The sequence below is a fragment of the Nycticebus coucang genome, chromosome 13 (genome assembly GCF_027406575.1).
Source record: "Nycticebus coucang isolate mNycCou1 chromosome 13, mNycCou1.pri, whole genome shotgun sequence".
Lineage (NCBI taxonomy): Eukaryota > Metazoa > Chordata > Mammalia > Primates > Lorisidae > Nycticebus > Nycticebus coucang.
The window spans coordinates 85,154,319-85,178,074 of record NC_069792.1 but is presented as its reverse complement, the minus strand read 5'-3'; the positions used below and the strand labels follow the sequence as shown (position 1 = coordinate 85,178,074).

The window sequence follows — 23,756 nt, the reverse complement described above, 5'->3', positions numbered from 1 at the left end:
CTAATTGCTCATTCCAGGTCATGGGCTTTACCTTGGAGAAAAACATTAGCCTTCTCAATATCAGCCATTATAATGGCCAGCATTTATCCATCATTTTATACACTTAACTTTTTTCTTTTTCATGACAGTTCTATTTTAAAATAACAAATCTGAGGTTTAGGAAGTCATGTTACTTGTCCAAAGACGTGCAGCCAGAGAGAAGATGAGCTAGAAAATAACCCCAGAGTGCTTTGTACCTTGACATGTGGGGTCCTAACTCCCTGAGATGCAAGTCTGTACCGAGCTTCTCCCTCTCCCCAAACAGCAAACCAGAGCACAGAGTGAATCCTTAGAGAACGTGATCTCCAGAGAAAAGTGTCCTGTTGAGCTTTTGCTGATTAGAAACCCTTCTCTCATGTCAGCGCTTGGTGTACAGGAAAAGGAGAAAGCATAGAAGAAAAGAAACAGAACCCTTTTTTGGTTTGAATAAGTGCCCCCTCCAAACCTCATGTTGAACTTTAATACCCAGTGTGAGAGTATTGCCAGGTGGGGACTTTAAGAGTGCATAGGAACAAGAGATTAAAGATGGCGGCCGAGTAACAGCTTCCCTGCAACTGGGAAAGGGAGTCTGGGGAGACAAGACTCCAGGCATCTCTGGATGGTGGGATCTGCCTATAATCATCCCTTTGAGGATACAGGGAGCCAGCAAGGGACTTCTGGACCCCAAGAGGAGGACAAAAACAGTGGAAAACTGGCAAGTGGTTGCATGTGTTCGATCGACCTAATCATGCCGGCAACTGTAGGTACAAGCAGGAGTGAGACTGCAAACCGGAAAGGCCTTCCCTGTGAACTGTTTTGGTGTTCTTGGACTTGGCACTCAGTTGAACTGCCTTGGGGAGAGCTTGAGCAGGAGTGTGGAGAACTTTGGGCATTGTCTGGGGCCCCAGACTGAGCCGCTGAGCTGGGCACAGGAAGCCATTGTGAAAGAACTGCCCCGGCAAGCTCCACCCTCAAGGTCTTAGAGCAAGGATTGGGCGGGTCAAAGTAACCTACTGACTGAGCAGCCTAAAGGTGGGACCGAGCTGCCTTGCAGCCTTAATCCTTAGGGGCAGAGTGAGACGGTTTTGGCACATTGGAGCCTTGGGCTGTTGCCCTGGGTAGAGTACCATGTTGTCACAGCTCATAGCAACCTCAAAGTCCTGGGCTTGGCACCACCCAGACCTCCATAAGAGCTGTGCAGCGACCCCCTACCCATGACCCGCACCCACCGGGCCTCCACATTCCCTGACCAGGAACTGCGGGAGCCACACAACCCTGTGTCCTCCCTCCTGGGTCCTCCCAGCGTCCACACTGGCCTGTTCATCTGGACAGGGACTCTGGTAGCTGCGTGCCCTTTGGAGCCCTCCCTGCCTCTGTGCAGAGCTCTTCTCCTGGCCAGAGACTGCTGGAGCTTTGGGCTCTCTGTGCCAAGGTCACTGGGCGCCTGGCACTCCCAGAACCATGCGCACCACCCCCAGCCCTCAATTAATGTGAATGGTTTAAATTGTCCTCTAAAGAGGCATAGGTTGGTGGACTGGATACAAAAACTCAAGCCAGATATCTGCTGCATCCAAGAATCGCATCTTACATTAAAAGACAGATATAGACTCAAAGTGAAGGGATGGTCATCTATATTCCAGGCAAATGGAAAACAGAAAAAAGCAGGCATTGCAATCCTGTTCGCAGACGCAATAGGCTTTAAACCAACCAAAGTAATTAAGGATAAGGATGGACACTTCATATTTGTTAAAGGTAATACTCAATATGATGAGATCTCAATTATTAATATTTATGCACCCAACCACAACACACCTCAATTTATAAAAGAAACTCTAACAGACATGAGCAACTCGATTTCCTCCACTTCCATAGTAGTTGGAGATTTTAACACCCCTTTAGCAGTCCTGGATAGATCCTCCAAAAAGAAGCTAAGCAAAGAAATTTTAGATTTAAACTCAACCATTCAACATCTGGACTTAACAGACATCTACAGAACATTTCATCCCAAAAAAACTGAATACACATTCTTCTCATCAGCCCATGGAACATACTCCAAAATCGACCACATCCTAGGCCACAAATCTAACCTCAGCAAATTTAAAAAAGTAGAAATTATTCCTTGCATCTTCTCAGACCATCATGGAATAAAAGTTGAACTAAATAACAACAGGAACCTGCATACCCATACAAAAACATGGAAGCTAAACAACCTTATGCTGAAGGATACATGGGTTATAGACGAGATTAAGAAGGAAATCACCATATTTTTGGAACAAAACAACAATCAAGACACAAATCACCAAAACCTCTGGGATACTGCAAAGGCAGTCCTAAGAGGGAAAGTTATAGCACTGCAAGCCTTCCTCAAGAAAATGGAAAGAGAGGAAGTCAATAACTTAATGGAACATCTCAAGCAACTGGAGAAAGAAGAACACTTCAACCCCAAACGCAGCAGAAGAAAAGAAATAACCAAAATCAGACCAGAATTAAATGAAACTGAAAACAAAAGAATTATACAACAGATCAATAAATCCAAAAGCTGGTTTTTTGAAAAGATCAATAAAATAGATAAACCTTCAGCCAACCTAACCAGTAAAAAAAGAGTAAAATCTCTAATTTCGTCAATCAGAAATGGTAATGATGAAATAACAACAGACCCCTCAGAAATTCAAAAAATCCTTAATGAATACTACAAGAAACTCTACTCTCACAAATATGAAAATCTGAAAGAAATCAACCAATACCTGGAAGCATGCCACCTACCAAGACTTAGCCAGAACGAAGTGGAAATGTTGAACAGGCCTATATCAAGTTCTGAAATAGCATCAACTATACAAAATCTCCCTAAAAAGAAAAGCCCAGGACCAGATGGCTTTACGTCAGAATTCTACCAAACATTTAAAGAAGAACTAGTACCTATACTACTAAACCTCTTCCAAAATATAGAAAAAGAAGGACTATTACCCAGCACATTCTACAAAGCAAACATCACCTTGATCCCCAAACCAGGGAGACCCAACAAGAAAAGAAAATTATAGACCAATATCACTAATGAATATAGATGCTAAAATACACAATAAGATCCTATCAAACAGAATCCAACAACACATCAAAAAAATTATACACCACGACCAAGTGGGATTTATCCCAGGGTCTCAAGGCTGGTTCAATATACGTAAATCTATAAATGTAATTCAACACATAAACAAATTTAAAAATAAAGACCAGATGATTCTTTCAATTGATGCAGAAAAAGCTTTTGATAATATCCAGCATCCCTTCATGATCAGAGCACTTAAGAAAATTGGTATAGAAGGGACATTTCTTAAACTAATAGAGGCCACCTACAGCAAACCCACAGCCAATATCGTATTAAATGGAGTTAAATTGAAATCATTTCCAGTTAGATCAGGAACCAGGCAAGGTTGCCCATTGTCTCCATTGCTCTTTAACATTGTAATGGAAGTTTTAGCCATTGCAATTAGGGAAGAAAAGGCAGTCAAGGGTATCCACATAGGGTCAGAAGAGATCAAACTTTCACTCTTTGCAGATGATATGATCGTATATCTAGAAAACACTAGGGATTCTACTACAAAACTTTTAGAAGTGACCAAGGAATATAGCAATGTCTCAGGCTACAAAATCAACACCCATAAATCTGTAGCCTTTATATATACCAACAATAACCAAGCCGAACAAACAGTCAAGGACTCTATTCCTTTCACAGTAGTGCCAAAGAAGATGAAATATTTGGGAGTACACCTAACAAAGGACGTGAAAGATCTCTACAAAGAGAACTATGAAGCTCTAAGAAAAGAAATAGCCGAAGATGTTAACAGATGGAAAAACATACCATGCTCATGGCTGGGAAGAATCAACATTGTTAAAATGTCCATATTGCCCAAAGCAATATATAACTTTAATGCAATTCCTATTAAAGCTCCATTGTCATACTTTAAAGATCTTGAAAAAATAATACTTTGTTTTATATGGAATCAGAAAAAACCTCGAATAGCCAAAACATTACTGATCAATAAAAACAAAGCAGGAGGAATCATGCTACCAGACCTGAGACTGTACTATAGTCCATAGTGATCAAAACTGCATGGTACTGGCACAAAAGCAGAGAATTAGATGTCTGGAACAGAATAGAGAACCAAGAGATGGATCCAGCTACTTACCATTATTTGATCTTTGACAAGCCAATTAAAAACATTCAGTGGGGAAAAGATTCCCTATTTAATAAATGGTGCTGGGTAAACTGGCTGGCAACCTGTAGAAGATTGAAACTGGACCCACACCTTTCACCATTAACTAAGATAGACTCTCACTGGATAAAAGATTTAAACTTAAGACATGAAACTATAAAAATACTTGAAGAAAGTGCTGGGAAAACTCTTGAAGGAATCGGCCTGGGTGAATATTTTAGGAGGAGGACTCCCCAGGCAATTGAAGCAGTATCAAAAATACACTACTGGGACCTGATCAAACTAAAAAGCTTCTGCACAGCCAAGAACATAGTAAGTAAAGCAAGCAGACAGCCCTCAGAATGGGAGAAGATATTTGCAGGTTATACCTCCGATAAAGGTCTAATAACCAGAATCCACGGAGAACCCAAACGTATTAACAAGAAAAGAACACGAGACCCCATCTCAGGGTGGGCTAGGGACTTGAAGAGAAACTTCTCTAAAGAAGACCGACGTACAATCTACAAACACATGAAAAAAAGCTCATCATCCTTAATCATCAGAGAAACGCAAATCAAAACTACTCTGAGATATCACCTAACCCCAGTAAGAGTAGCCCACATAACAAAATCCCAAAACCAGAAATGTTGGTGTGGATGTGGAGGAAAGGGCACACTTCTACACTGCTGGTGGGAATGCCCACTAATACGTTCCTTCTGGAAGGATGTTTGGAGAATACTTAGAGACCTAAAAATAGACCTGCCATTCGATCCTATAATTCCTTTACTAGGTTTATACCCAAAAGACCAAAAGTCACAATATAACAAAGACATCTGTACCAGAATGTTTATTGCAGCCCAATTCATAATTGCTAAGTCATGGAAGAAGCCCAAGTGCCCATCGACCCACGAGTGGACTAGCAAATTGTGGTACATGTATACCATGGAATACTATGCAGCCTTAAAGAAAGATGGAGACTTTTCCTCTTTCATGTTTACATGGATGGAGCTGGAACATATTCTTCTTAGCAAACTATCTCAGGAATGGAAGAAAAAGTATCCAATGTACTCAGCCCTACTATGAAGCTAAATTATAACTTTCACATGAAGGCTAGAACCCAACTATAGCACAAGACTATGGGGAAAGGGCCAAGGAAGGGGAAGGGAGGGGGGAGGTTTTGGTGGAGGGAGGGTAATGGGTGGGGCCACATCTATGGTGCATCTTAGAATGGGTACAGGCGATTACACTAATGTACACAGCTATGATTTAACAATAAATTACAAAAATAAATAAATAAATAAATAAAAAAGAGTGCATAGATCCACTCAAGAACTAATGAATTCATGCATTAATGGATGAATGGGGTATCATGGGAGGGACTTATGAGAGGAAAAGACCTGAACTATTGATAGAGATTATCTTAAAATTTAAAAAAAAAAATTTGAAAAAGAAAGACAGGCAGTAACACTTGAGCATGCCCAGCCCCTCACCATGTGGTGCCTGCCCCACCTTGGGGCTCTGCAGAGAGCCCCTACCAGCAAGAAGGCCTCACCAGACACAGCCCCTCAACCTTGGACTTCCCAGCTTCTAGAACTGTAAGAAATAATTTCTTTTCTTTATAAATTCCCCAGTTTCTTACATTCTATCATGAGCAGCACTAGGTAGACAAAGACATGTCCTCTTTAGTACTCACTCCCAACTGTCTATTATGAAGTAGCACTTTCCAGAGGAGGGGGATTTTGAGACAGATGAGTTACAAGGGTGCAAAGCTCCCCAGCTGCTAAGTGCAAAGTGCACAGCTTCCAGAACTCCAACCTGGAGAACTTTCCTCCCTCCCAAGACTCCTTGATACTGTCTGGCTGATAACCTCACGCAGGCTGTCTGTGCTGTTCCTTATTTGCTTCTCCCCCCTGCACTTGGCCTTGTTCCTGGCTCTGCAGCAGGTGCCCTGGGTGCACCAGTTTCTCTTCTCTTCCCCACTCCTCCCCACCTTCTCTGACCTCAGGACTTGCCTCCTTTGCCTTAGGACAAGGATTGAGTGGAATGATAGACCTTACCCAGGTCAGTCCTTCTTGGCACACATTTGCTTTTGAGTGTGAAACACTTACACACACAGAGACACAGATAACTGCAACACGCCCTGGTTTTGTTTGTTTGTTTTGGTTATTTTGTTTGTTTGTTGTTGCTTTCTTTCTTTTCTGGGCTCTGCTTCAAGTCAGTTATAGGCTGTAGGAAGAAAACCAGTGGTCCCCTGTTTACCTTTGTGGTCTGGCAGTGAGAAAGGAATGTGACTTTGGCAAAGGGGTCGGAAAGTCCATTGCTGTCAGCTGCGATGAGGCCCCGGGCTTGGTACATGTGAGCTCTCAGCTGAAAGATGTGCTGGGCTGTGGACAGATCATGGAAAGAGGTAGGCGTTAGTGGGCTTTCCAGGGACAGCGGGTGTGAACCGTGTGTCTGCAGACAATGAAAGGACACCAGCAGCACCCCCTCCTCTGAGACTGGAAGGGACGCTATGAAGAAAGGGGGCACTCCAAGCCCGGCGCCCTCCTCAGCCCTTCTCTGGGCTGTGTGCCTTACTCCTTACAATATCCCTGTAAAGTACACATAATGATCTCCATTTTTTAGATAAGGAAAATTGCCCACCAAAAAAGCTAAAATACTTTCCAAAGTTTGTGGAACATGCACCAGAGCCTGGATGTTATTTGCCTAATTCCAAAATCCTCTTCTCACTCTAAAATATCACATTTTACTCCCTAATAATTATCCTGTAATTCTCCCATTTACACTGTTGTGGGGGGTGTGTGTGTGGGGGGCTGATCCACAGTTTTCACTTCAGTAAAACCAATATATGTCTTGAGTCATCCATTCATCCCTTTTCCACGCAGCCAGCCAGTGCCATTTTGAGTGCCTACTGTGTACAGTTGTGGTCTTGGTCCTCAAGACATCCCTTGCCCTTGGGGAGCTCCTGGAAGATTAAAGAAGTTAAGACCAGCACCCATATGATAATGACAGGAGGCCAGGGACTAGTGTCCTGTGAGAACCTTGGCAAAGGATGTGGGGGTGGGCAGGACTGGACACCTGCCAACCTGGTGGGCAGAGAGAGGGCTGCAGGCTGGGGCGGGTCAGGGTTCAATGGGGAAACGTCAGGTACAAGTGGAATGAACCATATTCCCTGGTTGGTGGGGCTCTGTCATCACTGGCCCTGCCGCACATCTCTTGCTTTCATAGTCACTTATTCCTTCTAACTCCTCACTGGCCTTCTCTCCCGACTGTCCCAAAGGCAGCGTGCTCAGTGTGTGTCCGTGCTTTTGTGTTGGCATGGGGGCTGGCACATGGGAACTCTGACACGCCATTTAAATAACTCTACTTAGTCAAATGAAGGGTATAAATACCCTTGATCCCTGCCCCACTCCCTGCAATGCCACTCCCAGGCTTATCTCGCATGTCCATCCAGGGACTGGTGGGCAGCTGCTAGCCCTCCCTGCGCCTTCATTTCCTCCTTTGTAAAATGGGGGTAATAATCGTTCCTCCCAGGCTGACTGAAGGGGACTGAAGGGCGGAGGACCCGGACATGGTGTGAGGTGCTGGTGTGTTGTTGCTATTGCTCAATACCACGTATCCCTGGAAGTGGAAAGCACCTGCATGCCCATCACTGGGAAGGAAACAGGAAACATGTCGGGGAGTGGGAGCCACAGATGAAAGAAACGCACAGCAGAATGGATGGGTCTCGAGAATCCGGTGCTTTGTGAGGAATGATGGAACAGCCTGAGATACATAACATGATTCTATTCATGTAGGATAGAACCATGTGCATACAAAGGAATAACTCACATTTGCCAAAGCAACTCAAATAAAAAGGGCAGACTCCAGGGGAGGTGGCACTGCCTTTTGAGCAGAGCCCAAAAGGACGGGGACATTTGATGGGCAGGGGTGGAGGCCCCAAGTGGCTGAAACAGGAGGAGTCAAGACAAGTTCAAAATTGCCAGGCCATGTAGGGCCAGATGTAGTCCAGTTTGGCTGTAGTACAGGGCCCCAGACAGCTGTAGTCCTATCCCTGAGGACCTCAGAGGCCTGAATGAGGCACCAACACCGAGCTTAGCGGACAACAGGGAGCACTTGGAGGGCTATGCTTGGGAGCTGATCAGAGCTTCAGGAGCGAAAACTGAGTCACACTAGCAATGGGCAGAAGAGATGTCAGAGAGGGAAACCAACAAGGGGACAACACGCCCCCTCTGGGCAGGAAGCTTAGGGCCAGACCTGATGCCCTGGCAGAGGGGAAGGAATGAGGAGGGTGGGGAGGGGCATTAATGCAAGGCTTGACTCTGGAACCAGCAGGGAAGGGCCGGGGTGCCAAGGGTAGTCATGAGACTGACCAATGCCTCTGCCCCTCCACCCCAGGCTGCTGTCTGGCTGGGGAGATCAGTGTGGAGCTGAGGAAGCAGCAGCCCTGTCAGTGCCCACTCTGATCCTGCAAAGGATGTGGAAACTTGAACGCTGCGCTCTGGTTAAATCCAGATGCTTATGGCACAAGGTTCTCCAGGCTCTGATCAAGTTGGGGGAACCAGAAAGGCAAAGCCTTTGAATTCAATTCTAAGTCCTCCCTCCATCCCCACCTCCACACTAATACACCCTAATGTGACAGGGTGGACCCAGCTGATGAGAGAGCCTTTAAAATGGCCACGGTAAACAATGGAATGTCCTGTATACGGCACAGGGATTTTCCCAGCAGGAGTGTGTCTAGAGATGGCCTGGATGTTCTTTAGCTTGTTATATGGCTTGGCAAATTTCTCAGCTGGACATGAACTTGGAAATGGCTCATCCTGTGAGAATGTCCACCCACCTGCCCCTAAAAAGACTTGCCCTGGAATTTTAGCAGCCCTCCCAATGGCAGTCAAACAAGCAATGCACCGCACAACTCCAGGGGGCTCCATTTCCTTAGTTAAGGCTTTTGTTTTTCTGCACCCTTGAGTCTTACTAGTCTGCCTCCTGGCATGTCATCAGTCCGCCTCTTGTGCTGTAGCTTGATTTCTACTTGTGGTTGTTAGAGATGCTTCTGATTGTTCCCACTCGAGGGCCAGAATCACATTTCACTCATCTCTACGTCCCCCACTAGTTTTGCCATCATGCCTTCCATACCTGGGTGCAAACTAATTTTTTGCAGCATGGGCATTTTCTAGAACACAAAATGCTCCAGTGGTATGGAAGGCAGCCAAAGTTATCAATGCCAAAACACAGCAGAAAAAGTTTATTAGATCACTCTGTGAAAACAACACGCTTCTGAGGATCAGAGAGCTTTAGAGAAATCACTCCTCCCCTAACAGTGGCTGGGGCAGCAAGCACACCCAGGTCCTTGGGTCTCTAGAGATAGTGTTTATAGAGATAGGAAGATACCTTGATGTGGGTGATTTCTTCCAAACACAAAAACTCTCTAAACGTAGGATGGACAGCAGTGGAGAGAAAGCAGAGGTTGGAGACAGTTTGCCCCATCATTTACTAGCTGTGTGATCTTGGGCAATTTCTAAGCATCTCTGATACACACTTTCTCCATCTGTAAAATGAAGAGACTTACATGGTGGATGTGAGAAATAAATTAGATCTTATGTATAAAGTGTAGACCACAATGATTGGCATATGGTAGGTGTTATCCATTTTCCAAAAAGACAGTGTCCTACACGTCGACATTGGACACAGTCTCCAGAACCTTGTCTTCTCTGACTACTGAACAACTGAGGTTTCACTGGCAGTCACAGTCAACCAGAATCAAGAAGCCTTGTGCAACCCAGGAAACCTGAGTGTGGACAGTTCTCCCACGTTTCCAACACCAGCTCAGCACCAAACTCAACTTTGGTAAAAGCGAAGGTACAACTGGAGTCTGCCTTATCTGAATTCAGCAGCAAGAGATCCCCCAAATATAAGACATTTGGAGAAAGAAAGCAAAATGCAATGGTAAGACATCAACATTGGCCACAAAACTCAAAATTGTATCCAAATGTAAACACAGTGGTACTCAGAGAAAATAACTTACATATAAAAAGGGATTCCATAAAGCATGCTGAGTTTCTAAAAGCAGCCAAGCCAATAACCAAGCTGGACAAACATGAATGACCCCAACAATGCCCGTCTGCACTGGGTCACTGCTGAGAAATGTGAAGGCCTGCTGTTTATGTGTCAAAATCCCAATGGAATGGAAAAGAAAAGGTGCCTTACTTCCACAGGTCGTATCGGCACAAGAATTTATGATGTTTCTTTAAATAACATCTTGTGCTTAAAATGCAAACTCCACCTATGTAGCCTGCCCACAGGGAATCTCGAATTGCTTCCTGTCTATTCACAGAAAAAAGTTTATTCCAGATGTGTTTAAAGACTTCACTTTATTCTTCTTAGATGGAGCATTGGAAGGTAAGGAAGAAGACTTGGAAACTACGTTAAGGAAGGCCAATAAGTTGATCCTGAAATAAAGTACAGTCAACTCAGGCATGCTGCCAACATCACTGTCTTCTTAGAGGCCCACCCGAGACTGAATGACCCCTTTGCCCAATGGGTACCATACCTTGGTAGAGCAGGTTGGCTGGGGGGTGATTAGCATCAGCCACTTTGGAAGGCATTTCTGCTTCGTAGCCTGCAGGCAGGTTGTCCAGGATGGTACTGGAGTGTTTGGTGGAGCCCAGCCACAGGTACACGTCTACTTTTGCTTGCACTGACCAACCAGCTGGCCGTTTCCCAGGAAGCTGGGGAAAGGTTACAAGGAAGACTACCTTGTTAGTAGGGGACAATTAGGGGCCTCACTCCTTGAGAAAAAAGGTCCTTTCTGGGGACACCCCTGGTGGTGTGTCCTCAAAGACTCCTTTTAACTCAGAATGAGAGCAATGGCCCCAGTTGCCTCAACTCATCACTCTGGAGAAGGATCCAGGGCTAGTGGGGCCTGAAGCTTAGGCATGCGCTGTGATGTGCTCTTCAAACCCTGGCCATTTAAACCTAGTAGGTAGATGTGTTTATTGCCCCCATGGTACAGATGAAGAAAATCTGACATTAAATAAGTTGCATAAGATTACTCCGTTTTGGCAGAGCCAAGGCTTGAGCTCAGGAAGATGATTCTAACTCTAGATTTTGATTCTGAACCCTATAGCCTGCCTCTTCATTATGCTAAGCTGAAATCTTCCTGAAACGTCCAACTGCCTGAGTTCCAAACTGACTTTCCATTCCCTGGCTTCATTCAGGACGATGAATTTGTATTTGTATGTGTGGTGTGAGTGTGTGCACATATATGTATGTGTGCGTGTATGCAGATATACACATACATGTGTGTGCATATGTACAGGAGGGGGCAAGTCTTCCTAGGATCTGAAGGACTCAACTCAATGCAGACAGTGTGGCTCCTGTATTTCTCAGTCTCCAGGAGTTGGAGACCCTCTGCCCCTTGCCTGTATTCAAGATCCCTGGCAAGGTCACCATTCCCAGAGGAGCCGTGGCACTGAGACTCGGCCCCTTCTTCTGCTTCTGTAGACTCTCCTAAGGGCCTCTGCTGAGGGTTTCTCAGGATTTCATATCAGTGATTTCCCCAGTCTTCTGTACCACTTCCTTTCCACAGAGGGTCACAGAATCCTAAGAAGAAAGCCCAAAACTTCCTCAGACAATTTTCAAGGCCCCCGTGGAAAGCCTCTGAATCCAAAATCAAGCATGGCTGTTTGCCTTTCTACTTTTTCTGTGGGTTCCATAAACAGATTTTGAGCAACTCAATTTAGCAACAACTGTGAGTGCTGCAAGGCCCTTGCTGAGGGACGGGGGAGGAGGCTGTCAGGTGACTACGGGTCAGTCCTGGCCCTTCCCCAAGCTCATGAGGAGGCCACTTGCATTCCTTACTCAGATGTAAGGAAAGAAAATGCTGAGGGAGCAGAGAAGTAGGAGTGGGCATTTCCATCCTTTCTTTAAGATTCAAATATTCAACTGGATTTTAATTGGTACTTTGGTATTAGTTCCCAGAGAGAGAGGAAAAAGGAAAGTTCGCGAACAAAGATCTGGGTACCATGAGCTGAGATTTAGTGGGCGCTTACTCATGCCAGGAACGGAGCTAAGAGCTTTCCAAAAGGAAGGATTCACAACTGGTGAACATGACGGAGCATGACACAGACAAGGCTGAAGGATCTTGCTCGGTAGGTGGAGAATGTTGAGATTTTATTCTTTAGAGAGTAGAATGCCATTGTTTTTTGAGCTCAAAGAAAAATCCAAGTAAGGTCATTTCGTGTTGGTAAAAGCAACCACTCTATAGCCTCTAATTTTAAAAATAATAATAAGACAGATAATCATCAGTCTATTACTTCCCTGATAATAATAGCCAAAGGTATCACATACTTGTCCAACAGAACAAATATTTATTGAAATCCTAAGTCTGTATTTTGTAATAAAAGCAGTTCTCTTGCCATTTGTAGACATCACTAGACCATTAATTTATAAAAGCAGGAAATGTTGTCTGTTGCTTCACAGCAATGGATGTCCCCAAGGCCTGAAAGGCTGCTTAGCACTCAAGAAGAATGTAGTAAATATTGCTGAGTAATTATTTATTCTCTATTTACATTTCTAACAACAATGAATTTAATACATGTTAAGCACTTACGTTGTCCTAGACCCTGGTCTAATGTTTCTCCTTTACATGGTAGTGGCACATGTTATTACCAAGTCATAGATTATCATTCATCTTTGCAATGACTCCATAAAGTAGAATTTTTTATAATGTGTACTTTTTTTTATAATGTATATTTTAAAGGTGAGGAAACAGAGATTCAGAGAAGATAAGACAGTTGTCCAAGGTCACAGAACAAGGCAGGATTAGAACTAGGACTCGAAGACAGCTTTACCCAGCTCTAGAGCCCAGACTCTTACCCAATGTTCTTCACACACTGTGTGTGTGCATCTGGACTGCCTAGGTATCTGGATAAAGTGCAAACTCTAATTCAGTTGCTCTGGAGTGGAGTTTGAGAGTCTGCACTGACCCTTGTTGATGGTCTTGCTGGTCTACAGACCTCAGTTTTAAGTATTTGAGCAGCAAGGCTCTTAACTTCATTGCCTTGAGTAGGTCCGATATTCTGTGCTCTTAGAGTAAAACAAAAAACAACAAATAACACCATACGTATATATGAACTCACGGGGAGAACCCAACACTCAGCTAATACCTGGTGCAAATGTTCTGTAAGGACCACTGCCGCACTCCTAAAGTTACAGCGCGTACATTTATTTAAAATACAAACAAACTGAAATTGCTGGAACAATGACTCAGAGTGTCTCACTTAAGCTTCCAAGGTGGTTCACCCGGCATTATGGAGCGCTGTCCTGGGTGCTTTCAGAGCCAGCATCCCCTGTTTACCTTTATTTCCACTGTCAACGTCATGTGTGTCTGCCCCGCCTTCCCCTTCTCCACTCTCCTTCCTCTCTCTTGTGCCCCAGAAGCATGACTAATCACAGCCAGGCCTTTCCTTCTGAGAATAGCAAACGTAGGAAAATAGAAAACACACCAGAGAAGAAGAATATAAGAACACAAAGTGTATGAAAAAACTATGCTCACCCATGTCTAAATGCTGCCTGAGACAGAATGCTAATGGTTTAACCTTCCTCTGCCCCACCACCTCTCACCACCCCCCCCAGGGTCCTGGCACATGCCAGCTGGTTCAAAAGGAAGAGGAAAACTTGGAAAGTCAGAGAAAAGAGAGAGAGATGGGAATTCATGCAAACTGTGCTGGAATTATCAACTGGCACTGGTGACAGGAAGCCGTGTTTGTCTTGCAGAGGTTTTCCTCTGTGGCAGGGCTCAGCAGGGAGCCTTTCAGCCCCCACTTCCTGTTGCATCCTAGGAAAAGCTGGATGGAAAGCTGGAAGCCTGGAGAAGACAGGATGGGAGACGAGTGGGAGAAGGAGTGGGCTTGGCACAGCAAAGCGACCCAAGGAGGAAAGAAAAGGAAGGTTGAGCCCCACGCTCTGGGCTCTGAGTGCACCCTGCCCCTCCCATAGCAAGGGCTTCCTCTTAGGGGTGAATTTCCTCTCCCACATCTCCAGCCATCAGGGGCACAGGGGAGATAAGAATAAAAGGGGAAACCCCTGATAGTTGGGATGATGGGCTGCCCTGAGTTCTGCAAATTCTGTTCCATTATGTTTAGTAGTATCATGAATATATTTAAATTAGAGATAAAGGAAGATCATGGAACCCAGGACCGCGAAACCCCAACTGCAGTAATAGATTAACCATTACTCAGTTACGTGTTAACTGATAAGCCACCTTCGTTTCCTCCAGATTAATATTTCCTATACGGGGCCTTGAGGAATAGGAGTTTCCTAAAACTTGTAACTATCTATTCAGGATGAATAAACTTGGTAGACTGGGTTTTAAAGATGTTTCCTGATGGCAGGACTTCTTACTGGTTAATGGTTCCTCCGAAAATGCCAAAAGTTCCCAGGTTACAACACCAACCTCCTAAACGTATTTGAACATCGGACAGTTATAGAGCCAGTCAAAAGACAGCAGCTGGGGAATAAACTTTGAGGAAACACTGGCCTAGAAAGTTTAGAGATTTACATTCTATGTTTTTTCCCTATTTCCCACCTAAGAAATTGGGGTCAGCTCCAGGTGAGAGAAATCTTTGTCTTCCCAGTACAGCCCTTACTTTTTTCAAACTCACCAATTCATTGAGGAGATACAGGCTTCCAAGGAGCCGGTAAGTAGAAAGGGCTTAATAACAGGAGTGATGATCAAAAACAGGAATGAAAATAGTTTTGTTGAGTCATCTTATTAAGATGCTTAATCTGGTTGGTATCATCGAATTCAACAAGACTTAAGAAAGCTATTGCCCAAAGCAATCCCAAGGGTGAAAAGAACATAGAAATAAGTAAACCAAGGTTTACAGAGATTTCGATAAAGATAACACAGAGACGATGGATGCCACAGGGCAAAAGTTCTGCGTTCTCAGTTATGTTTATCCTCTGGCTTTATTTGATAGCTGTTCTTTGTTCTAATTTTAAATAGTACCAGGATACGTCAAAATATTTAGGAGCGAGTAATGTTATACCAGATTTTTAGCACAGGAAATGATTTGCTATTTTTAAGACAAATGTTTCTTGTCTCCCTAGCATTCCTTGAATGGAGAAAGTTAAAAAAAAATCCTTGATAATTGTGGTGAATGACTTGGGTGAAAAAAATCCTTTTTTCAGTTACCAGTTTTACAGCAGAGGTTCTAAAAATAATTTTACAAGAGTGATAGAAAATAGCATTCAGAGTCACAAACAGCTCCCTGGACAGGCGAGGGGTCACACAACCTACATCAGTGATCTCTGAGAAGCTGGATGTCCACTCGTTTGAAGGCTGGCATTTATTGGGTGACTTCTCTGGGTGGGGTACAACTCTGTGTTTTTTATTTTCATTTATTCATTTAATCCTCACAACCATCTCCATTTAATGGATGAAGAATGGAATGAACAGTCCTTATCCATTTGAATGTTGAAGAAGTTAAGTAATTTGCTCAAGGTCATATAGCTAGTAGACATTGGCCCCGGAATTCTCATATGGGTTGTGTGGTCTCCCAGGATTCATATATTGAAGTTCTATTTTCCAATACCCAGAAAATGACCTTATTTAGAAATAAAGCAGATGTAATTAGTTAAGGTAAAATGACATTTTATTGGAGTAGGTAGGCCAGGCCTGTCCTGTGTGACTGGGGGCATAAAAAAAAATGGCACGTGAAAAGACAGGCACCCACAGAGGATGGATGGCACACGATGCTGGCACAAACCATGAAGCTAAACAGAAGCTCGGAAAGAGGCAGGGAATGGGTCCTACCCCAATACCTACAGAGGGAACACTGCCCACTGACACCTGGATCTGGAACTCCTAGCTTTTAGAACTGTGAGATACTAAATTTCTATGGTTTAAGCCAATCAGTTTATAATACTTTGCTGAAACCCTAACAAACTAATCCAAACTCCAACCCTTATTCACCTTATTTTAAAGCCCATGCTGTCAACCCTTCTCCCATTCTGCCTCTTAGGCTCAAAATGTGGGTCCTTCTGCCTGCAACATTTAACAATCACACCTATGGTAGCCTCTTAAAGTTGGATGGCACCTAGAGGCCATCTAATGGAGTCACCGGCTACCATGTTTATATTAAATAGTTGTTCAGAACCTGTTCACACCACAAAGGATGAAGAACTCGTTGTGGACTTCCATTTAGGGAACTATTCCTCTGTAAAGTGTTTACAGACCCTGATTTTATCCTCTGGAATCAATTGCTTGCTTGCTTGATTGATCGATTGATTGATTGATTGCTTTCTCTCTCTCTCTTTCTTTCTCTCTCTCTCTCTTTTTTCTTTTTCACCTCTATGCCACCCCCTCCCATATACACGGTAGCCCCACAAACACAGAAAGACATCTCTGATGCTGTCAAATCTTCTCTTCTCAGCAAGAATCTCTATCTCTTTACCTGGTCCCAATATGGCATGGTTTTGAACCTTCTCACACTCCCTCTGGGGCAGCAATAGAATATTATGTTAGAGCAAGAAATGAGACCTGAAACTGTCAGGACACTTGGCTAACGTTAACCCATCAAACCACACTCTTGTTGTCAGCTGAGGGTGTAAGTATTAAGGCTTTGGACCACATTTTCCTCCTTTTCACTCATTTCTACTTACTGGGATAAAAATTTCTTTGCAGTAAAGGTAAAACATCTAGGGTCTCCAACGAAGGTTCAAATCTGGACCTCAAGACAGCAGAATCCACCCAGAGATATACGCCCATGAGGGCCCACCCCTGAGGGTGGGGACATTTTCTTCATGAAGGGGGTATGGACCCTGATGTTGAAAAGATTATCATATTTTTATGATCTAAAGACACCAGGAATCCTGAACTAGAAGTTCTGTTCCTCTTGCAATTTTCTTTGAAACCATTTTGAAAATATAGAATTCGTTGAAGAGACACCAGGGACAAATTATCTAAGAGAAAGGTAGTAAGGAAACTCATAGAAAAATGTTCATTCCTACTAGTAATCAAAGAAGTGAACGTTAAAGTAACCTGGAGGTACACCAAAGGCGGAAAAGAAACTTCTACGTGTCTGGTGATGTGACAGTTGGAAAAATGGAAAAGATGCTGTCTGACATTGAACTCCTCAATTGCAATTCAAATCAAGAGGGGGCAGGGTGCTCCAGTTGACCTCACACCTTCAAAAGCATCGGGCAAGAAATGAGACATGAACGTACATTGGGAATTCTGAACCACTATGAGAAAACGGAAATCCATCTTCATCTAGCAAAAAAAAAAAAATAGTGCAGACTTACTTTGAGGAAGTGAGTTTTGATCTTGCCACAGTGTTTGCCCATCTGCTCCGTGATGGGGGAGTAGAGCAGGTCTTTGGCGGGGATGCGGGCGTAGGCCACTCTCTTGTTGTTACTGAGCATCCAGATGAAGACGTCGGGAATGGTGTGCTGGGGCTGCGGGAACGGAGAGGGAGGGGATTGGACAGGTTAGTAGTGAACATATTGAATGAATGCACTTCCAGAGTTTTGTTATCTTGAAACAGTTCCTCTTCTGCTGAACACATTCTGTGGCTGAACCCATGTAGGTACTGAAACATCTCTGCACTGAAGCACGTTAAGTGCGGCTTCCTTTAGAAGAGAAACCATTAGGTCATAAATGAAAGTCCATATAAACCCACACGCCAAATGGCTCTTTGTGCTGTGAGGAATGCAAGTTGGACCCATGATTTGGCTGGCGTTTTTGCTGGCCACTTTTCTCTATCCACAGAACACACATTTTTGTTCGACTTCCCCTGGTTTCCCCTCAACACCCCAAACTTGTAATAATGATCTAGCTTCAAGGACTTCCTCAGAGCCAGATGACATTTCCAGAATATTCCAATGAAAAAATAAAAGCAAAAATCCATGAATGTCTTTGAACGACTTTCCACTTGCTCGTAGGAAAGGGAAGGTCATTTTGCAAGGAATTTTATCATATGCTTGTCAAGTACTTTAGCTCCATTTTGGGTGGTTATTCAGGACACAGTTGACTAAATAGCACGGGAAATTAGACTTTAAAGTTGAGTTCATCAGGAGGAGAAGTGCAAAATTCCATGCCAAGTGGCCCATCGTGTTATGAGTATTTGAAATGCACATTTCTGAACCCATATAACCACCAAAACAAGAGGAGGTATGTTACTATAGAGGAGTTTTGACATTCCTGGGCTGGAAGCAGATACTCTGTCTTTCCAACTTCTGATGCTCAGGTATAATTGACGCCCACAGGGAACATCCTTTCTGTCTTAATATGGAAATAGAGACAGGAGGATGGAGGTTTTCCTGGACAAGGGCTGGCCAGTCACAGACTTGAAGCCCATGGCCTGAACCTTCTGCATACTTCTTCACGTTCCCATGTTTATCACTGCTTATTACACCTTCACCGAGTGACTGATTTGCAACAAAAATTACAACTTTTGAGAACAAAGAAGCAGTCAATCTGTTCCTCTCCCTAAAATCTTCCCACACAAATCTCAAGGAGGGAGGGTATTTGGCAGGATCTCACCTAACATGCTCAGCGCAAGGGTGCATTTCAAAACAACTGAGCATATTATAAATGTCTTACCACAAAAATAAGTCCGTGAGGTGAGGTGATGTTAATCAGCTTGATTTAAGCATTCCACATTGTATATCAAATCATCATATTGTATTCCATATGTGTATATAGTCATGATTTAATAAAAATTAGGTAAAAAAAAGAAAAAAATCTCAGTTTAAGAGGTTTCTATGCAGTTGCAGGCTTCAAGAAGGAGTTTCAGCATCTGACAGAACAAATATGGAGGCATTTTCCTCCAGATCTTTCTAGAAGTCACCAGAAGACATTGTTTACAGCTTACTTTAAAATTAGAAACTGTTTTGACCTTTACTGGGCCTGAATTTAAATCCTCTTATAGTTGAAAAGCTATCAAAGTTCCTATGTTTATCTTGAATTTACTTACTTTTTATTTTGATGAATACTAAGGCTTTATAAAAAAAAAAAATCAATACAGCTGTAGGTGTTTGACTTAATTTAAAAACCTCTCCTCTCACCCCTAAACGAACAGTGCCTGCTTAGCCCAGCAGAGCTGGAGAGAAGACTTGACTTTAGAGTTGATTACCTCATCCACAAGAAAGCGGATTTTTTCCACAAAGTTTTGGGCTTCACTGATCATTTCATCAAGAGATAGCTTTTTCTTCTGCTGCTGAAGGATCCCTTTGGCCTCCTTGGACATGGCCTCCTAAAACAAGACAAGGGTAAATGTACATCTTTATGGAATTCTGGACAACAAACACTGTCCTGTGACTACGGAGACTTGAATGTCCTTTTTTTCTCTATGTCACCCTCAGTAGGGTGCCTTGACATCACAGCTCACAGCAACCTCAAACTCTTGGGCTTAAGCAATTCTCTCCCCAGAGCCTCTCAAGTAGCTGGGACTACAGAGGCCTGCCACAATGCCCGGCTATTTTTTGTTATTGTTGCAGTTGTCATTGTTGTTTAGCTGGTCGGGGCCGGGTTCAAACCTGCCAGCCTCAGTGTATGTGACCGGTGCCCTAACCACCGAGTTACGGGTGCTGAGCCTGAAGGTGCTTACAAGCTCCACACTAAGCCACTCATGTGGGCTATCCCTGAGTCTGACACTGTGCATGCTGCCCACTTAATGCAAATTTTGTAGAACTATGGAGCCAGTGATTATCAGTCTCACCAGAAAGGTCACAGGCTTGTCAAGGTGATGTAGCTTGTTAGCTAGGACCTAAATCCAGGCTTTCTGATACCTAATTGACAACAGCTATAACAATAGCAGCTAAAAGGTACTGAGCTGCTACTCCGTTCCAGCCCGTGTGCTAACCACTATATTAGTGCTTCATTACTCCTCATGACAACCTTACGTGGGAGGTGCTTTTCTTCCCATTTTATAGCTGAGAAAATAGTAAGGCAGCTACTGAGTGTCAAAGCCAAAGCTGACGCCCAGCAGAGCCCAGGCTCCACATCCCCTATCACTGCACTCCTCACCTCCCCCCAGGTATGGTGGATGAGTCCAGACCAAGACATCATTTGCCGAACACTGCCAGGGAGCTCGGTATTAGTGACTGGAACATCTAAACTGCTTATTTTGATTCATTTGTTCAGCCAACATTTATGTGCTTAGGAAAAAAACACATAAACCATTCATAGAGACTTCTAAATCCCCACGTGAGTTGGTCCTGCCTGCTGTCTGCCTCATAACGTTCCTTCCTCAGGCACAGTGTCCCAGGCACACTGGTCCTCAGCAGGTGGGAAATAGATGTCTTCTACAGATGAGGAAGGGGACCTTTCAATACAAAGACATGGAAATCGTGGGCTCGTTTAGGCCAAGACCTGGCCAGCAACACAAAGATAGAGCACTTGGAAGGTAATAGGTACACGGGACACTGCAGAGCCACGTCAGCCAGAGGTGCTGAGGAGGAACTAGCCCAGGAAGAAGGCCTTACAGATGGTAGGAATCTGCCCCCCACTAAATGTTTTGGAGGACAGAAAAGTAATATTCTGGAAATCAGGATGAAGGAGGGGACTTATGTTTTTGTCTCTGAGTGATGATTAACTAGCTGTGACCTTTAGAAAATCTGATGCTCTCTCTGAATCTCACTCATACCTTTAAAATGTCCCAGAGAAGTCAAATACTGAGTAATTTTCTTGGTAGAAATGTCCCTCAGTGCCCTTGCGGGAACAGGAATTTATGGGTGAGATAATTCAGGGTCTGATTTGCTCTGGCATTTCCAGCTGGAATTCACTAAACCTGGACTGAGCCTCAACAAGGCACCCAATGTGCGCAGGCCTCCGGGGCACGGAGGGGTATTGGCTGCTGCCCTCTTAGCAAAAAGCCCCTATAGCTTCAACACAGCTCCTAACCGGAGGAACCCAAGGACAGGCAGAGTGTTTATTTCTTTTGATGTCTTGGCTTGTGGGGCAGATGGGCAAGTGGGTCTTTGGTCTTTAGCAAAATATAAAGATCAAGAAAATGAACAAGGGGGAGCTCCATCAGAAAGGAAGTAGGACCTAGCTAGGGCGACTAGTTCATCTTTGTAAACCCTCGGTAAGGGCCAGAGTCCTTTCCAACTCCACATCCATCCTCTTCTCACACCTGTCTCTGCATCACACCAGTGTGTGACCTTTAAACCTTAACCTCATCTGCTCTGTGACCTATGCCTCATCCACGAGGTTTATTTTTAAAGCACATGCTTTAGCTGTGCCCAGAGTATAAATAAATTTTCACATACCAACTCCTGCCAGCAGAGTGTGAGTCTCTTCTTATCTAAAACAGTTTGATTCAACATCTTGGGCTTCTTTTCTGCTTCAGAGATAAAGGCGCTGTAAGAGGAGAACAATTAAAAAACCTACTTAGTGAAAATCCATTTATATCATTCCAGGGATTTGCAAATACACTTTCTGCAATACAATGGGAGGCTGATGAAGCCACAGAACCAAGATTTTTAATTTAGAGCTAAGCGATGATTCTAAGAAATAAAGTGAGAATTGGAAATGGTGCCCAGATCCAACATTGGCTCTGGGAAACGGATATTTGTTTCTCAGTATTTTCTTTCTGTATGTATCAATTGTGATCACTGTTAAAACTTGTAACAAAGAAAACAATAATGCAGTTTTCCTTCATCTTACAAATGTAACACACACCAAAACTTTCCTGAAAACTTGCATAGAAAGGAAATATTGTAGACTCAATACGGAGATGTCTCCCCACATTTTAAAACCATACAAAGGACTAAATAGTAACATTTTGGGGAAATGAAGTTAAAAGTGGTTTCAATAGGAAAACAGTAAAATGAATAACTACAATTCAAGAAGAAGAAATACAAATGGCCAAAAACCTTGGGAAAACAACGTATTATCCTTATTAGTGATAATTTAAATGACAACTAAAATCGGTACCATTTCACTCATAAAAAATTGGGTAATAGTCAAGTATGGTGAAGATGTGGGAGACAGTTACTTGTCTACACTATTGTAAACGAGTATAATTCGTTACAATGTTTTCGAGGCTATCTGACAGCACCTATCAAAATTTGAAAGTGTGTATAATTTGACTCAAAAATTATACTAAAATTTTTATCCTTCAAAAATAACTGAATGATTTGGCAAGAATGTGCTTACACAATGGTATCTATTGGAGGACTGCTTCTAGTAGCAAAATAAAGGACTAGTTAATGTATCACTAGGGACTAGTTAAATATATAATGACACATCTGTGGGACTGAGTATTGAAGACATCTGTTATGTGTTCCTGTAGAAAGATGCCTGATATATTATTGAGTGAAAAAGCAACCTGCTGGGCAAAATGTAAGATATTGCTTGTGGCAAAATATGATATTTTTATGAATGCATATATATTGAGGGTGTGTGTTGGCTAATCCACAGAAAAAGGCCCTCAGAACAAATCAAACTCCTCTCTGGAGAGTAGAACTGGAGAGAGAATTGAGACAGATGCTTTTACTTTATACATTTCTGGGTTTTTTGTTTTGTTTTGTTTTATGGTAAGCATGCAGTCCTTCTGTGACCCCCAAAATAATCAATATAAAAGAAACCAAAAGAAAAGTTAAGATGCCACCCCTCCCAGTAAGAAGTAAGATCCCACCCACACCAGGATCTGCCTGGTGGTAACTGGAAGCCACACCAGAAATTCTCTTTGGGAATACTAACACGGTTAGATTTTCTCTTTAAGTTTTAAAAAGAATAAGAAGGCTTATATTTTGAGGAAGGAATTTCTTTGCCCCTTTTCTGCCTTGTCTAGAGGCACAAGGAATTCCACTCTACTGTCCAGAATGGATCGGTCCAGGTAGAAGTGGTTGGTACTTCTAATCTCTCTGTTTTCCCCATAGTGGGGAAATAATTAGTTTCCTAATCAAATGTATTAAGCAACCACAGCACGTTTCTATTCATTCTCTGTCTTTAGACCAGGGTTCCTGCTGGCGTGGGCAGCCTCCTCACCTCTATGTGGCAAGTGGCCTGTCCCTGCAGGCAAAGCCCTGGAAGTCCAGCTGCTCAGTGATGAACAGGCCTAGGAAGCAGGAAGCCCACCCTCCCTTCAGGTCCAAGCTGATTTCTTATATCCAAGTGTCCAAAATATAAAACTAACACTTTGATCTCCATCTAGCCCTCATAAACATTTTTCAGTTGGTTGCAAACTTGAAGAAAAGGGAGGATGATTAATATCACCTCCCCCAAATCTCCTGATATAGAAAAGTTAATTGAGCTATTAATTTGCTCACAGGCAGCTTCTGAAAATGTGACATTATGAAGCTTTGTAAAGCCACCTAAAGAGAATTACAGGTGGCACTTAGCTCACAGCAGAAGTAATACTAATATATGTAACTTTTATGATAAAAAACCCAGAAAAATAAAAATGAGAAGACTATTTATCTGCTTTCCTTTATGTTTTTTTCTAATTAAAAATAGTTGGATAGTTGTGAGATTGGGAAAGACAGAATTTATACAGCAGAACACCAGAATTTAGCTATGCCCTGTCAATAATTCTCCCT

The 23,756-nt window shown here is 43.2% G+C and overlaps 1 protein-coding gene across 5 annotated transcripts in view; it reads right to left on the bottom strand.

Moving 5' to 3' along the window:
* Positions 1-23,756, bottom strand: part of FER1L6 (fer-1 like family member 6) — a 166,324-nt gene that overhangs the window by 73,871 nt on the left and 68,697 nt on the right. For all 5 annotated transcript variants that reach the window (XM_053559093.1, XM_053559094.1, XM_053559096.1 and 2 more), the window contains 5 exons: positions 21,483-21,573; positions 19,346-19,465; positions 17,514-17,666; positions 10,756-10,933; positions 6,465-6,589 (listed from right to left, as the gene is read on the bottom strand). In XM_053559093.1, the coding sequence (XP_053415068.1) occupies positions 6,465-6,589; positions 10,756-10,933; positions 17,514-17,666; positions 19,346-19,465; positions 21,483-21,573 (667 nt within the window). The remainder of the gene's footprint in view (positions 1-6,464; positions 6,590-10,755; positions 10,934-17,513; positions 17,667-19,345; positions 19,466-21,482; positions 21,574-23,756) is intronic.